This window comes from Sitophilus oryzae, unplaced genomic scaffold, assembly GCF_002938485.1.
Source record: "Sitophilus oryzae breed Bouriz unplaced genomic scaffold, Soryzae_2.0 scaffold_1181_pilon_pilon, whole genome shotgun sequence".
Taxonomy (NCBI): Eukaryota; Metazoa; Arthropoda; class Insecta; order Coleoptera; family Curculionidae; genus Sitophilus; species Sitophilus oryzae.
This window is the reverse complement of record NW_022145817.1, coordinates 1,226,541-1,243,056: the sequence shown is the minus strand read 5'-3', so window position 1 is coordinate 1,243,056 and position 16,516 is coordinate 1,226,541. Positions and strand designations below refer to the sequence as shown.

Sequence of the window (16,516 nt, the reverse complement as noted above, 5' to 3'; positions counted from 1 at the left end):
GGAAGGAAATGCAGGGTTGTCAGAAAATAAGTAACAATACTTAATAACAGGATTATTATTTAAATCCGCTGAATTAATTCTTACAATTACTAGAAGTTCGTAACTCTGAGTTAACAATATAAAGTTATTATTAAGTATTGTTATATATGACTATCCTGTAGGTGTAGCAGTGGTTGAAAGAGGAATGCGGGTAGCAGACCTACAAAAACTTTGAATAAATTATTTTATTCATAGTTAAAATTCATTGGATTTTCAGTCATTTATCACCCATACACTCAGACTTTGTGTGCATTTTGTAGTCGCTTGGTACACGCTTATTGCACTGATACTTCAATTGACTAAAGTATTTGTGATTAATGTTTTATCTAAAACAAAACTGGTTGGGTACCTATGTTTATTGCATGTTTATGTGTTGTGATTAAAGAAAATGCTTTGTGTATATGCCTAATAACTATTATCTGAGTGATTGATAGCGAAAAATATTGAAATGGTTGTACATATTATTATAAAAAGAATATTATATAAATAAAAAAGGTCAGTTGTGAAATATGTAGAATTTTAGGCTTGTATGGAGTATTCTATGTAGATATTTTAGATTGAGTTTAGGTTACCTAGTTATCCAGCATATTTGAACTCGTAAGTATTATTTTTTTTCTTAAAAACTCTTTTATTTATGAAAATTTTAGAGAGCTTTGTCTTAATCTAAACGTACTCTATTTAATATGTTTTCTACTGAATTTGGTTTCAGAAGTCTGTATCCCTTTCTATTTGATGATCATTTTTCAACCATTTCTCTATTTTTCTTCATTTATTTTAAACACCATCTGCATATCTAACAACTAGTCATATCATTATTTTAGCTTTTATTTTTTCCCTGTATTAGTTAATTTGTCTCTCTGTCTAATTTTTCAAAATTCTGATGTTATTTTTTCCATTTTCTTTTTAGGTTGATTCAAATAGAATGGGAAGACTACTGGCACTTAATCAAAATCCGCCTACTGTTAGTACTACTAGTAGAATGCCGTCTAGTACCACTATGACTCAAGCCTCGACATTAACTAACACTAATACAGGATTTATGAGAACTACGGGAAGTTTACTTAGTATGAATTCAGTCGTAGATAGCATGACGTCTAGTACTACTGTAGCACCTGTAACTACTGCTGGAACTACCACTGTAAGAGCAAATACGTTGAAATCTAACGGTTTAGAGACAACTACAAGTAGTACCAGAACTACAACTCCTAATATTGTTCAAATATTAGCCGTACCGGGAGAGACTAGGATTAGTAAATCTCAAACATCAACTATGGCACCGACAAGTATAGTATCATATACTACTACTAAGAGACCCCCTATTACTAGTACAGTTTCCACTACAACGCAGGAATCAAGTACAGGAACTAATATTGCGCAAACTAGTACTACATCTCAATCTCTCACAAGTACTATGTCGCAAACTGCCGAAACAATTCCTCCAGCTTTAGGAGAAATATTAAATGGGCGAACATTTGATGCCTTGAATAATTTAATCAGTTCGGACGCGGTTACGACCACAAGTACACAGGCCCCTAATTATAAAACACTAAACGTAAATCAGGTGAGGAATGGAACTAAAATATGATCATCTATATTTTAGGGGAACCAAAAGAAGGCTCTATAATAGGATACTTTAATTTATTCTTAATAATATCACTAGTATACATTTTTTCGTTAGGAATCAACAAATCCAAAACCTTTATTATCTTTTAAACTATGATAAACTTCAGTATTTTTAAATAATTAGTTTTAAATACAAATAATGTTAACATATAACATCCCTTACAAATTTAGTCACTTTAAATTAAATATTAGAGCCTTCAGTACAGCTTATGCGTTAATTGCTTAAAGCTTGGCAGGGAATTTGAACTATTATAGTATAAATTATTTTATTTGGCTTAGTTTCATTCGCTTAAATCATTTCGTAATTTGTTGACAGTACAACGAAGTTTTGAATATACAAGACTTGCTTAATAGAAACAACGAAAGAGTTGTTTACAGATGGAAACCAGTTACCAAACCGGACACAATGAGTACTACAAAGGCAAGTTTTATTATACAAAAGCCGTACTGTAGACGAAGTAGATTCAGTAAAGTTGTTTTACTAAAAGACTTTTAACAGAAATTAACTATACGTATTCATCGTCGGCATTTGTATTTAGTATACTCATTTACTGACAAGACTGACTTTTTGACATTTTCATTACGTATATTCTTGCATGATTTCATGTATTTTTTTATTTTCAGTCATATAAAATAATACCTACATTCATTTTAATTTCTATTGGTAGGGACTCACTTTTATGGGAATTCTATTAATAACAAAAATTCCAAAAAATCATATTTAACAAGCATGCACAGCTATAACAAATTAGACTTAGAGACATATAAAACAAATTAACACTACCGTAAACAGGGGTAACTTTGGTACGATTTTCATTGATATATTCCTTGGTATATGAAATATTTAAACCTATAAACAGTATCATTTAACTTTTTATCATAACACGAAAATTAGCCAAAATATAAAATCAAGTCTAAGGAGTACAATTATTGCATCTTAAATTTGTCCTACCCCGTCTGTCGGGGTAACTTTGGGACAGATAAATTTTACAAGTAAATAGCCGTAAAGAAGCATTTTGTACCAAAGAGGGACACAGAGCTATATACATATAAATGAAGTTAAAAAAGTTTGAGAAAATATAGTTCTTTTAAATATAAATAATATTTTTTAAAATATTGTTTCTTTAAAAAAACTGAATAAGAAGAATTTTTTGGAAAGAACTAACAAATACAGATAGCAAATATATTAGTTTCACAGGTCTGAATGATTAAATATCCATCATAAAAATAAATCAACATTTTTCTTATATGTGCAAAGTATACGACCTATTGTCTAAATAAAAAATGTCTATATCTATATGGCGGATTCATCTCTCCAAAAAATCCTATATATGGGTATTTCGCCACTGCAAGGAAATCTACAAAATAAAATAGTTATTTTTTGTAAACACTTCTGGGCGTTAATCCCAAACGGAAACTACTTGTCAGAAGTTAGGTTTACAGATATACAAATTTGCCTAACGAACAAAAAAATGCTTAACGTTTCGGAGAGTTTATCTCTTTCCATCGTCGGAAGCAAAAAAAAATAAAAAAAAATAAAGAAAAAAAACTATTTAAAATATGTAAATTCAACTATTCGAGAACACTTTAATTTTTTAAAACAGATACGTCTACAAAAACCGGTGACGTTCTGTTAAAATGACGTTATGATTATATCAAGTTAAACTTCAAAATTAACAATTACTACCTGATAACAATTACTTAATAAGCTAAAACCAAAAAGCTCCAAACTTTCTGTATGATTATTTTTAATTTTTCGTATGTTATGTTTATTTATGTTATGTTCTTTAAAATCAAAGAAGCGATTGCCATACATTACTAACATCTACAGATGCACGATCAATACATTTATTTTTATTAGATTGTATTAATAAAGCCTCTTTTATTTTTCTTTTAGAGGCTATCGCTTCTTTCATTATAATTTTGGCGTTATTAAAATTTATTCTGAGCTCTGTGTCCCATGAATGCTGACAAATCTTTAGATTTGTGAAAGTCTCCCTTTCTTAAATAATCTTTATGTTCTTTAATTCGAACATTTAAGGGTCTAGATGTTTCACCAATGTATTTCATCTTTATCTAGAAGCAAATATACTTTTTTATTGTCTAAAATATTGTAGCAAAAAAAATATTCTTAAATAAAAAGGCCAATGTATGTACACTCTAATTTTAGAGATACAATAACTCTGTTACTGACATTAGGTGGTGTATATTTGCTTAGCACTAGCCTAAATAATTAGAATTCACACATAAATAATTAAAATTCACACATACAATTGACTAAATAACTGCTTCAAAAAGGACACTTCAATTACCATGTCAATCTTTAGTACAAAATTATATTCAGGCTAGGATACATACTAAACAATTCGTAGGGCAACTTTGAGACAGTACCAAAATTGGCCCGCAAAGATAAAATTTTGTCTAAAAGCTAATATATTTTTCTCCCAGTATCATTCATTTAAAAATCATTTTTTAAAATCGTTTAATCAGGAAATAACTGTACTTTAAGATATATATTAACTAGTTTTTCACAGAACTTCACAGTTCTGTTTGTAGCATAGAAAGTATACATAATTCGTAAAATATACCTATTTGTAATACAGGGTGTCCCTGAAATAAATGCAAGTATTTTAAGGGGTGGTAGATCTCGATAAAAGAAACATATTTTCTCTTTATCGTTTTTCAAATAAGTCTTAAATAACGGACTTATTTTACTTTGAAAATTTCCAAAATAGTTATTTATGATATAAGTGCTAAAAGTGGTATTTAATTTTGTGAGAAGGGAATCCCTTCGAAAAACTAAAAAAAAAATCCAAAATTTTTTTCAAAAAATTCCGAATTTTCTAATTTTTTTTTTCGCGAAACAAACCCTCATAGGCGTGCTTTTGGGGTTTAGACTATACTACCAGTTAAAATACTTGCACATATTTCTGGGACACCTTGTATATAAAATTTTTGAAATGTTAATAAACATGCAGTGTTCAATGCAGAATGGCTAGATTGGGTTATTTAGTCGTATTTTAGTTGGTCTGTAGCATGTAGCAGAAATATCTTTATTCTTGAAAATGGCGAACATACTTACATTACACAATGTGAAAATTTGAGGAATGTATCAAAATTATGCCGCAATCACAAAGATACCCCAGTTTACGGTATATTGAGCATGCTAACTGCTAGCCGAACCATAGTTAACTTCTGCTGTATCCAAAATACATAATTGGCTTACATAAAATTTCTATTACAAATTATACTCAACATTGAAACAAAAATACACTTCTTTTTAGAATACTATTACTAGTACTTTACCAAGTGCAACTACTTATGGTTCAAGGGAAGCACCATTTACATCTCCACCACTGATTACAGAGCGAAACACACAAAACCCTCCCACTACCGATACGGTAAGAGACCAAACGAAATTATTTTCAGAAATATACCGATGAAGTATTTTAAAAACAAAATCTCTTCCAGCTGTTATCATCACCACATGTTTCGACACAATCACCTGCCAGTACAAAAATCCCTGAAACAACAACACTCTTAACAACCACTACTACTAAAACCACAAGTACGCAAACTACCACTCCCACAACCACTACAACTACCACCACCTTGCGTACAACCACTCCCACAATTAAGTCAACCACTGAGAAGTTGCAAACAACCACGCAAAAGAGGGATCTGACCACAACAAGGCCAGCAGTTCCCGTCATCCAGCAAATTAGAAGTACTGAGAGGCCAAGAACTACCACTGGATTCCCCACACTCTTGCCGTCGACAATTTTGCCATCGCTTTTGACCACGTTATTCCCTAATTTGTTGAGAGTGTCAAGTCCCAGACCATTTGTGTCAAGTGCCGGAAATCCTTATACCAGTCCTGTTTTCTCTAGTACCACAGAAAACCATCGATTTGAGGTTCTCTCCGCTGCCGGTACTACTGTACGTATATCATTCCGTAAATTCTGAGAAAAAACTCCACATCAACTGATGACCTATACGTTTCATGATATTATTAAGCTCGCTTTAGTTTGTACAGTATGTCCCCGGATTGTCTTTAAAAGAGGAAAAAGTTTTTTATTATTGACATTTTGAGAAAAATGCATTCATTCTTCATAAAATTTTTGGCTTGTTCTATAAAGTCCTAATCCAGTTTATACTTTTCCAAATTTCCATACAGTTTTAGAGAAAATTAAAAAAAAAACATGGAAATATAGTTCAATTTTTCCGAATTGAAGTCCTAAAAATCAGAATTAGAGTTTCTATGGTTATTATAATTTCGTTTTCATTCTTTGATAGATTTTATTACTGATAGAATTTTAATTAATGTTATATTTTTTGCAATTTTAAAATGTTAATGAACCAAAAAATGATTTAGTTCAATGCAAAATGGGATACTTTAACAACACAAAAAAATATGACGTTAACCAAAATTAATAATAAACATTTATCAAAGAATGAAATTGAAATTATATTACCATAGAAACGCCTTTTGATTTTTAGATGACTTTTACGACTTAAGCTTCATTCAGAACCTCGCAATTAGTGGTTTCAATTACACTTATACTTTTTAGTTTACGATCTTTCACAATGTTTAAAAAACACAATTAAAATTAATAGAATATCCTAGCAACAGCTTGCGTTAGTCAGTTGTATCCATAGAGAAACTCTAATATTTAGCTTATAAAACAATCAACTTTTGATTTCTAACCACAATTTCTCTTGACGGAAGATAATCAAAGGGCAAAATAACATTTCTCTCGCAAATTTTGAAGTATAATTATTGAAAAAGTGAAAAGTTTGATAACTTTTTCTACTAATAAAAAATGTCTACCACTAATTTTGATGTTCTGAATGCTTACATTGAAATTAAAGGAACAAACTTCTACGCTAATTGAAACCACTAATTTATTCCACTAATTGCGAGGTTCTGAATGAAGCTTAAAGCTTCATATTATTTATTAGCTTAAAGCTTCACGTTATACTTCAATGTCATTTTGGCCTTTGATTATTATTATCCGAAAAAAGATATTGTGGTTAGAAATCAAAAGCTGATTTTTCATAAGCTAAATATTAGGCTTTCTCTATGGATACAACTGACTAAGGCAAGCTGTTGCTAAGATATTCTATTAACTTTAATTGTGTTTTTTAAACATTGTGAATGATCGTAAACTTCTTCTTCTTCATGTGCCTTGGCGACCATCAATTGGAATTCCTCCCTGTCATGAGCCAAAAGGATAATTGCACTGACCTTTCCTATATTAAACCACTGATGCAAATTCCGCAACCAGGAAAACCGTTTACGCCCGATGCCTCTTCGTCCTTCAATCTTTCCCTCAACGATCAGCTGTAGGAAACTATATTTGTTATTTCTAAAAATATGACCAAAATATGCTGCTTTCCGTCGTTTTATTGTAGTCAATAGTTCTTGGTCCTTACACATTCTTTCTAATACTTCGAGATTTGTTATTCGTTCGGTCCAGGATATTTTCAACATTCGACGGAATAACCACATCTCAAATGAATACAAGCGTGACATGGTCCGTGCCTTCAACGTCCATCCCTCGACTCCGTATAACAATGTAGAGAGTACATAGCATTTGGTAGCTCGCCATTGAGTAGTCAGATTCAGGTCTCGGTTGCAGAGTAGAGTCTTCATTTTGAAAAATGTGTTTCTGGCTATTTCAATTCTATATTTGATTTCTTTATCAGGAACCCATTTATCATTCAGCCAGCAACTCAAGTACTTAAATCTTCTTACCCTTTCTATATTTTGATCTTCCACTTGTATCTTGATATTTTCAATATTTAGTTTGCTAATAATCATAAATTTTGTTTTGTTTATATTTGTTTTAAGACCATGACACTGACTAATACTGCTAACTCTGTCCACCAGGCACTGCAAATCTTTCTCATTGCCAGCTAGGAGTACCGTATCGTCAGCATATCGGATGTTATTAATAGGTTTACCATTGCCATCTAACCCAATCTGCTTCCGTAAATGTATCAGCTTGTCATGTTTCACGTTATCAAATGCTTTCTCATAATCTATGAAACATGCGAAGGCACTTGTCTGCTGATCGAGGCATTTTTGGACTAAAACCTGTATTGAGAACAAAGCATCTCTGGTTCTCAGCCCACTTTTAAAGCCGAATTGAGTTTCACTTATATTTTCGTCAAATAAGGCTTATCAGACGATACTTGATGCATCTTTTGGAGTTTGACTTTTTAGGGAGAGTTACAAATGTGGATTGCAGCCATTGTTTAGGTATCTCTCCGGTGTTGTAGATGCAATTAAACAATTTAAGTAAAAGATTCATATTTTCTTCGTGTAACAGTTTAAGGATTTCAACATTTAAATCATCAGGACCGACAGCTTTTCCATTTTTAGTTGCTGTCAAGGCTGTAACTAATTCCTCCTTTAGTATGTCTGGTCGGTCTAAGCAATTGTCCCATTGATCTGTTGACTCTCGATAATCAAAAAGATCGTAAACTAAAAAGTATAAAGTGTAATTGAAATCATTAATTGATACCACTAATTGCGAGGTTTTGAATGATGCTTTAAGCTTCAGATAATCAAAGATAAGGTAAAAATTACATTTCTCGCAAATTTTGAAGTGTAATTAGTGGAAAAGTTAAAAGTTTGATCACTTTTTTTACTAATTAAAAATGTCTACCACTAATTTTGACGTTCTGAATGCTTACATTGAAATTAGGGAAATAGACTTCTATGCTAATTGAAACCACAAATTTATTCTACTAATTGCGAGGTTCTGAATGAAGCTTTAGAAAAAATTCAATTATATTTTTACCTCTTTTTAATTTTCTTTACAACGGTATAGAAATTTGGAAAAGTATTTAGAAGAAGCAAATATTTTTATGAAGAATGCATATTTCTCAAAAACTTACCTAATTATAAAAAAGTTTTTCCTCTGTTAAAGCCAATATAACGATATACTATATAATATGTACATAAATTATAAGACCTTAGAGAATTTAAAGTATTTGGTAAGTAAACAATGGTAGCCATGAAGGTAGGTAAGGTATTCCAGTAATAAGTATGTTTGATAAATGTAAATAAAAGCTATGAAAGTAAAGTGGTGCCATTTGTGGTAAATAATATTAACATCAGTCTCTATAAGCCTAAAATATGTGTTCACACTTTTCATGTATAGCACTGGTGCTGGTTAATTAAAAACAGATCACCAGACTCACTTATATTCGTTCATACTTCTGATATTGTTACAGTGGACAGCCATACAAAATATATCAATATATATTTCCTCTATTTCTATTCTTATCTTTGTATTCTTATTTTTAAAACTATATAGGTTCTAATCTTCACAGTTGCTGTGGGGTTTTCATATTTCAGTTTCTTTCAGTTTGTATCACTGCGTTTAATAAGAACGTCCTTTTGCAAATATTAGGAATATGTTTTCTAAATATTATTGTCATTTTTTATTTTACTTTATTAACTGTTTTTACTGAAAAATACACTAACCGGCACGAAAAACGGGCACCTTAAAATGTTAATATATTTTGTTCTAGTAGGCCGATTTTGATGATTTTTGAATAATGTAGCTACATTATTCGATTTTTTAGTGTCACTTTCTATATTAAAAATAAAAGTTTCCAACTGTCAATTTTGCGGAGACAAACAAAATTATGATATTATTTAACTCTCCCGAAACAACATTTTATAGCTTCATAGTTTCTCATATCGATTTGATCAAAAGCAAAAATGCATTTAAGCAGTTCGACGAAACTATGAGAGGATACAATATAATTTGCAATATTAATGGTATACTTTTTTTAATCAACTAGTGATTAAATGTTTATGAACATCTTCTAAAATTATAATTATGTACCTTTAAAAATTTTCGTTATAGCCAAACCAAACCAATTATGCCCCACTAGCAAAATCGGTGATTAAAACTATGCTCGTTTCCATAATTGAACTTATCTAAAAAGTTTTTTTAATTGGAATAATAAATTATAATACAAGACTAGAGCAAATGCATGCCCAACAGCCATCAGACAATAATAATAGTGCTTTTTCAATAATAGTGCCGTTACAAAAATCATAAACACTATTTCATAACTGGTGCCCAAAGCAAAAGCATGGTTTTAAACTAAAAATTACGAAAAAAAGTTATTGTCTTCTTCAGAAGCGAATATATACAACAACAAATAAACTATTGAGATGAACCAAAAAGGTAACTATTGAGAAAAGATGAACATAGATGATAAAATTATTTTTAATTGCCTTGCAATATCAACATATTCAGGTGTTTCAGACTTTTACCAAAATATCAACATTTTCTTTTCCCTCGTATAATTAACAGACGGAAACTTTAATTTTTAATTTAAAAAAGTAAACTTAAAAGTCAAATAATTTAACTACAAATTGATTAAAAATTATCAAAAGCGGCCCACTCGAACAGAATATATTAAATTTTAAAATACATCAAAATTTTTGCGCCGGTGAGTGTATACATATACAGATAACATAAATATATATATATTTTGTAATTGCTAGTAATTATTAAAGCGTGATACAAGTTTATATTAATTAATCCACTCTAATAACTTCAACACCAAACTAAACTTTTTGTAGGCTAAACCTTCAACAGTTCTTCCCCCCTCCTCAACATCTCAAAGAATATCTACAACCACTACGCCAAGTACCACTACCCGTCCAACTACAACTCCAGCCCCAACTACTCGATCCACCACCACAACCAGATCCACCACTACTACCACTCGGCCCTCTACCACAACACGATTAACTACAACTACTACCCAAGCTCCCACTACCACTCTCCTAACGTCTACCACCGTGTTCCCGCAAAAACCGAAATCTGTACCACCATCCACTACCTTGAGTACCAAGGACCAAACCGATGCTCTATTCGAGGAATTGAAAAAAAGCGGAAAATTGAAAAATTTAAACGAAGAACAGAGGAAAAACTTGGAGGAGATAGAGAAAATCGAAAAAGAACAAGCAGAACTATTGCAACAATTAAGCGTTTTAACGACTATGGTAATTTAATTTAGAAAAGGGCGGCAGTATAGATAGAGGAGATGAAAATTATATATTTTGATATATTTTTTCTTATTATTATATTCTGCATAATTGTTGTAAATTAACTATAAATATTTATTTTTTAGTTCGGTGGACAAAATGCACAGTTGCCTAGTTTATCCAGAATACCGAAACAAAATGTACAAATAGCCGGCAATAATGATAATTTAGCAAACAGGGTAAGTTTGACAACAACACCAGGATTCTTTTAACTTGAATAAATCTAGTGTTTTCTACACTAGAAGAGAAATTTACAAAATAATGTTTTTGGACTGTTTTTTTTGTAATCTTTTGTAAACACAACTGCGTTAAATCCAAACGGTAATCAGCTTGTCAATGGTTTTTTACTAGTAAAACAAATTTGCCCAACAGACAAAAAATGCTTAACGTTTCAGAATCTCTCGTCGTCAGAAACAAAAAACGGAAAGAAAAAAAACGTGTCTGCACTATGTGCCCATATTTGAGTAAGACTTCTTCTTACTTCCGTCTGTCCGTCTGTGGAATACATTCCGGTACCTCTATCCACGTGCCGAGTTTGGTTCCAATCGACTCATAATTAAGAAAAATCCCGATTTCGTCTATTTAGAGGCATTGGTTCGAAACGTCGATGGCTTCATCCTGTAGCCCGTCCCAAATTATGCCGAAATCGACCGACATTCTTTTCAATATCAAATCGTTAGTCTCACCCTCATGAAGATATAAACAAAACGTCGTATTCAGCTTTGCAGAGCGGGACCGTGTTCACCGTCGCGTCGGTCACATAGCCTACCCACCAAATTTTGTCGCGATCGGACGACATCAACTTTTGACGTTTCTTACGTCAAAACTAACTGTCACAGTGACACGTGTCGTACACGGTCAAGTTGGCCTTGGTCCAATCTATCGACATACCAAATTTCATTTAAATCGGACGATTTTTTGTTTTGATTCATTGATGATGGGCTTTCGTAGTGCACGCAAGGTCGTCAAAATATCATGAAAAGATGGGGTTTTTCGAGCCCCATCTATATTCCGAGTTTGAGCCCCCTAGCTCACATAGAGCCCGACTTACGACGCTCCGTCGTACCCCCCGATCGTTACCACTTTTCCTCTCGCGTCTAGTGTGTCACGGCCTTCAATTTTTACTCCCATCGCGCGTAAAGAAGTTTCACTTCAAAAAGTATTTAAAATATCTAAATACAAAATACAACTATTCAAAATAACTTTAGTTTTTAACAGATATGTATGTCGCAGGCGCATAGAATAATCCAGCTTTTTGTAAAAAGACTAGGCATATTATAAGACGCCGGCTTTTTAAACAAAAGAAGGAATTAATACAAAAAGTCTATCTATTTTCAGTCACTTTGCAAAAAGCCTAATCAGAATTAGGCATATTAAACAATGACGATGTGTTCTGTACATTCCTGCAAAAAGACTGTCTGTTTTCGGTCGTTTTGCAAAATGCCAAATCGAGGCCAGGCAGATTAAAAAATGATCAACATTTACTTAGCTATGAGCATAAGCATATTGAATAATTTATGCTTTAATAAAAATACCCATATTTTCCTATAAAAAAACAATAATTTATGTCAAAATTTTATTTTGTTTACATGAAAACAACTTGAAACCTATTTCATAAATTATAAGTAACATAATTTTAAATACAATAGTATATTAAACAACGAGTTTCGAAAACGACGTTTTGCACACGAGTTCGACAGTTTGTTGTCGACACAAGTCGAACGAGTGTACAAAGAAGTTTTCAAACGAGTTTTTTACGCTATTTTTTCTATGACTACAAATTAGCAGCAGACTCACTCAGTTTTTGGTTTGGTTTTTCTGACGGCTGCGTTGCGTTTGGCGTTTCAGCTAAATACATGGTTAAATGCAACAAGTTTAGATTGGAAAGCCCGTATAAATTTTGGATCGCGAAATTATTTTGGGTCGCGACCGTTATACGCGATCTGGCGCTGCTATAGCGGTCGCTAAGAACAACGGCAAACAAAAACAGAAATAATTTTCTCTTGTCAAAGTCAGAATCTTCAAAAATCATAATAATCTTTCAAAATCTAAACCGCTCTCATTAAAGAAATCCCGAAAAGTGTTTATAGCGTCCATTTTCAAAAAAATTATTGCTATCTTGTGAGTTTAATTCAAGTTTTATTTACTCCAACCGGTGATAATTGTGAAAAAGTGGCATTAAAAACTTAAAAAGCTGTGCTGTGAACTGCAAAAACCATCGTGGATCGTGGCATAACGTCGGTTTCCAATGTTTCATAGGTATTTCATACATGCGTCCTTACATAAAATAAAGTTTCTTGTATGCAACACACTGTATTTTATTTATTGAATTAAACGAAAATAATAATATTCGTTTATTATAATATATTATTATATTATATTTATTATTATAATATAATTGTTTATTCAATAAATTTGAATAAACAATATTTGGCGATATAATTCCGGAAAAAGCCGAACCGCTCCGAAATTTTCAAAAGTTTTGGGTCGCGACCGTTGCAAGAACAGCGCCAAATAATGTTTACATTGTCCTTATGGGCACTTTCCCATCTAAACTTGTTTCATTTATGTTCTCTATGGCTAAATATTAGATGTTAAAGATGTTAAAATTGGCACATGTCGTGTGCAAAATGACACATGTCGTGCGCTAAATCCTTAGCACACAACAGTTTGCAAAACGTCAATTTCAGATCGAGTTTTCCGTGTGTCAAACTGTATTTTCTAGGCTAGTCGTAGAAAAAATATATTAAAATCTTAATATTAATATCTAATTTAATTATTATACTCTGTAGGTGCTTGTCAGATATAACACCCTCCGAATTTTGTACTTTTTTTTATATCACTCGAAAGCATACATCGAAATAAGTATTTCAAGCCAAAAAAAAGTGTGGATGATCCATAATTTAATGAAAAAATTAACATCTAATTATTGCTACAACAAGCTACTTTCTATGCGAAAACTCCTCCAAATTTTGTCGGCGTTGCCAGATTCATTCATTTCTTCTTGAAAGGTTCATTAAAAAAACACGTGTGCTGGTCGGAAGAAAACTCGCGTTAAGAACAGATTATAAATTATTTTAAAATCAAGAAAAGGCGATCGTCTGAGGAACTGCTCCTACCCATAGCTGATATTTTGCCTACGATATCTGACTATTGATAACTACAAAGTTGCACGAAAGAGTTTTGATTGCGTTGGTTTCAACTTCTTTGGGGGTTAATCTGTTGTTTTTTCTTATATTTTAATACGAATCTGAGTGCTTTCAATGTCTTGATTTTAAAATAACTTATAATCTGTTCTTCTCGTGACAGCGCTACTGTATAAGGATTTGTTCGTCCGGCGACCGGCACGTAAAATCAAGCGAAAGCAATCAGATTCGTATTAAAATAAAAAACAAAACAAAAGATTTACACCCTCACGAAAAGGTTGAAACCAACGCAATCAAAACTCTTTCGGTTTCAACTCTTTTTTTGTATCATGTAACGTACCGTATGATCGAAAAAAAACGGCGTCAGCCATGGCTATGAAATGAACATCACTGTCATTTTATATGTAAAATTATATGGGGAATGTCATCGATCGTCATTTCAAAGCCAACTGGACGCCGTTTTTTTTTCGATCATACGGTATTATGTATCATACAAACAAGAAATAACTTTGGCAACAATTCTTACGCAGCTTACATCCTTAACAACAATTGGTGACAGACGGCTCCGGCGGCAAGTTTGAATCGAAAGAGTAAATCGATCAGGCAAATATTACAAAAGATATCACCAACTCTATTTTTGATTTATGACTTACTAATGCTTCTCAATGATTAATTCTGACCTTTATATTAATAAAAAAATGTATATAATCGTCATACATTACAATAATTACACGCTTATACAACTTCACCATAACGTAAAAATTCACTTTTAATTTATTTATTTTTCAATAAATTGTGGTTCATCCGCAATTTTTTTTTGCTTAAAATTCTTATTTAAGTGTATGCTTTCGACTGATATATAAATAAATGCCAAATTCGAAGGGTGTTATATCTGACAAGCACCTACTCTGTAATTTGATTCTGTGTACAGTGCTGCCTCTTTGTGGAACTTTCCTTTCTTTTTTTGGAACTTTTATTCTTTTAGAATAAAATGAATTTAAATCTCTATAATAATCGTCCTTAACATACTCCATTTAACACAATTATCACATTTTGTGCCATTATTTTCTAATTTTGAAAGAGAAGTTCAAAAAATGTCGTATAAATTTATGAGTTTTACTAATTCCGCGTAAAATGTTTTGTTCAATCTGACTAGTCTTTAGTCTTCGTTAGGTATGTTGCAAAGCGACTAGCTAGGCTCTTTGCAATCCTTTTATTGTTAAAACGCCGGCGTTTTTATAATATGCCTAGTCTTTTCCCAAAATGCTGAGTTTTTCGATACGCCTTCGACATGTATAAATTGTTGTATTAGAATGTCATTATATATGAAATCAAATTTTAAATTAATAATGAAGACCTGATCGCACATACTTATGAGGTAAAACTAAAAAGCTAAAACGTTCTGTATATGATATGATTTTTTGTTTAGTTTGAATTTTTAATTTTTTCACGTGGTATTTTGACATAGCATTTTCCATTTACAAAAAACTCAGAAGGCTTTCTTTTGTAAAGAAATGAACCAGCTACAAAGGTACAGACATTCTTTAAAATATTTGGTTTTCAGATAATATCTCTGGCAGTAGAACGAGAAAAATCCCGATCAACCACTACAAAACCACCACAAACGACAAAAAAACCTGTTACCAAAGCAACCACGCAATCTACTACCAAGCGACCCAATTCCATTCAAGACCAACTTCCTATCACTAAAGTAGAGAGTGCAACCAAGCGAACAACACCTTCATTAGATGAAATATTAAAACAATATAATTTGGATGGACTATCTACACCTTCACCATTATCCTCTACGTACGGAAAAACCGACGAGGCACTTTTGGCAGCGATTTTAAAGGAACAAGGCATCGGACCTACAACTCCAAAGGACCTAGGCGATAAAGTTAAACAAGCGGTAAATACAGTTGTTTTATAATACTAAAATGCTAGGGTGAAAGTGGTGTAAAAATGAGACGTTTTTTAAACTTTTATTTTTTTTTCTTAGTTACAACCATTTATTTTTTTAAAAATACAAAAGTATTTATTCTATATAAAAGGCTTTCTTTTGTAATGTGATAATGGAAACTATTGCAAAGTAAAAATATACCAACAGTACCCCTAAAAAAGTTAGTATGCAGAAAAGTGTGTCTAATCTATCTCTCTCTCTCTCTCTCTCTCCACCTGAAAAATGCTTCGTTAATATGAGAAGTTCAGAATGTTTAAAGGTTTATCATTTAAATAAGCTGTAGGTTTCATGTTTCATATCAACTATAGGGTTCGATTCTGCTTTGTTTTGTAGCTACAGGGTGTTAAAATCTTAATATTTTTTTGATTTATTTTATTTATTGTATTATGTACTTTTAGCGTTTCGAATGAAATGTTGAGGGTAAAAGTTACTATAAATGCGACATATTTTAAAGCTAAAAAAGTGTCGACATATTCACCAGTGACGTGCATATGGGTTATCACTGGAATATTTTTCTAAAAAAAGCATGTACGCCACTGACATTTTTTTTTCTTGTTGAGAAGTTGTCTCTTGATATTTTATTGATTTCGGCCTCCTTGATGAGATAAACGCAATTTTATTACTTTGCCTTAATCCAAGTCTAATAGCAACCTTTAAAAAAATTAA

At 31.9% G+C, this 16,516-nt stretch overlaps 1 protein-coding gene across 1 annotated transcript in view; it reads left to right on the top strand.

Moving 5' to 3' along the window:
- Positions 1 to 16,516, top strand: part of LOC115891408 (mucin-17-like) — a 100,981-nt gene that overhangs the window by 36,131 nt on the left and 48,334 nt on the right. Inside the window, exons 9-15 of the mRNA XM_030911852.1 lie at positions 947 to 1,600; positions 1,979 to 2,083; positions 4,947 to 5,063; positions 5,134 to 5,601; positions 10,277 to 10,702; positions 10,831 to 10,923; positions 15,455 to 15,799. Coding sequence (XP_030767712.1) covers positions 947 to 1,600; positions 1,979 to 2,083; positions 4,947 to 5,063; positions 5,134 to 5,601; positions 10,277 to 10,702; positions 10,831 to 10,923; positions 15,455 to 15,799 — 2,208 coding nt within the window. The remainder of the gene's footprint in view (positions 1 to 946; positions 1,601 to 1,978; positions 2,084 to 4,946; positions 5,064 to 5,133; positions 5,602 to 10,276; positions 10,703 to 10,830; positions 10,924 to 15,454; positions 15,800 to 16,516) is intronic.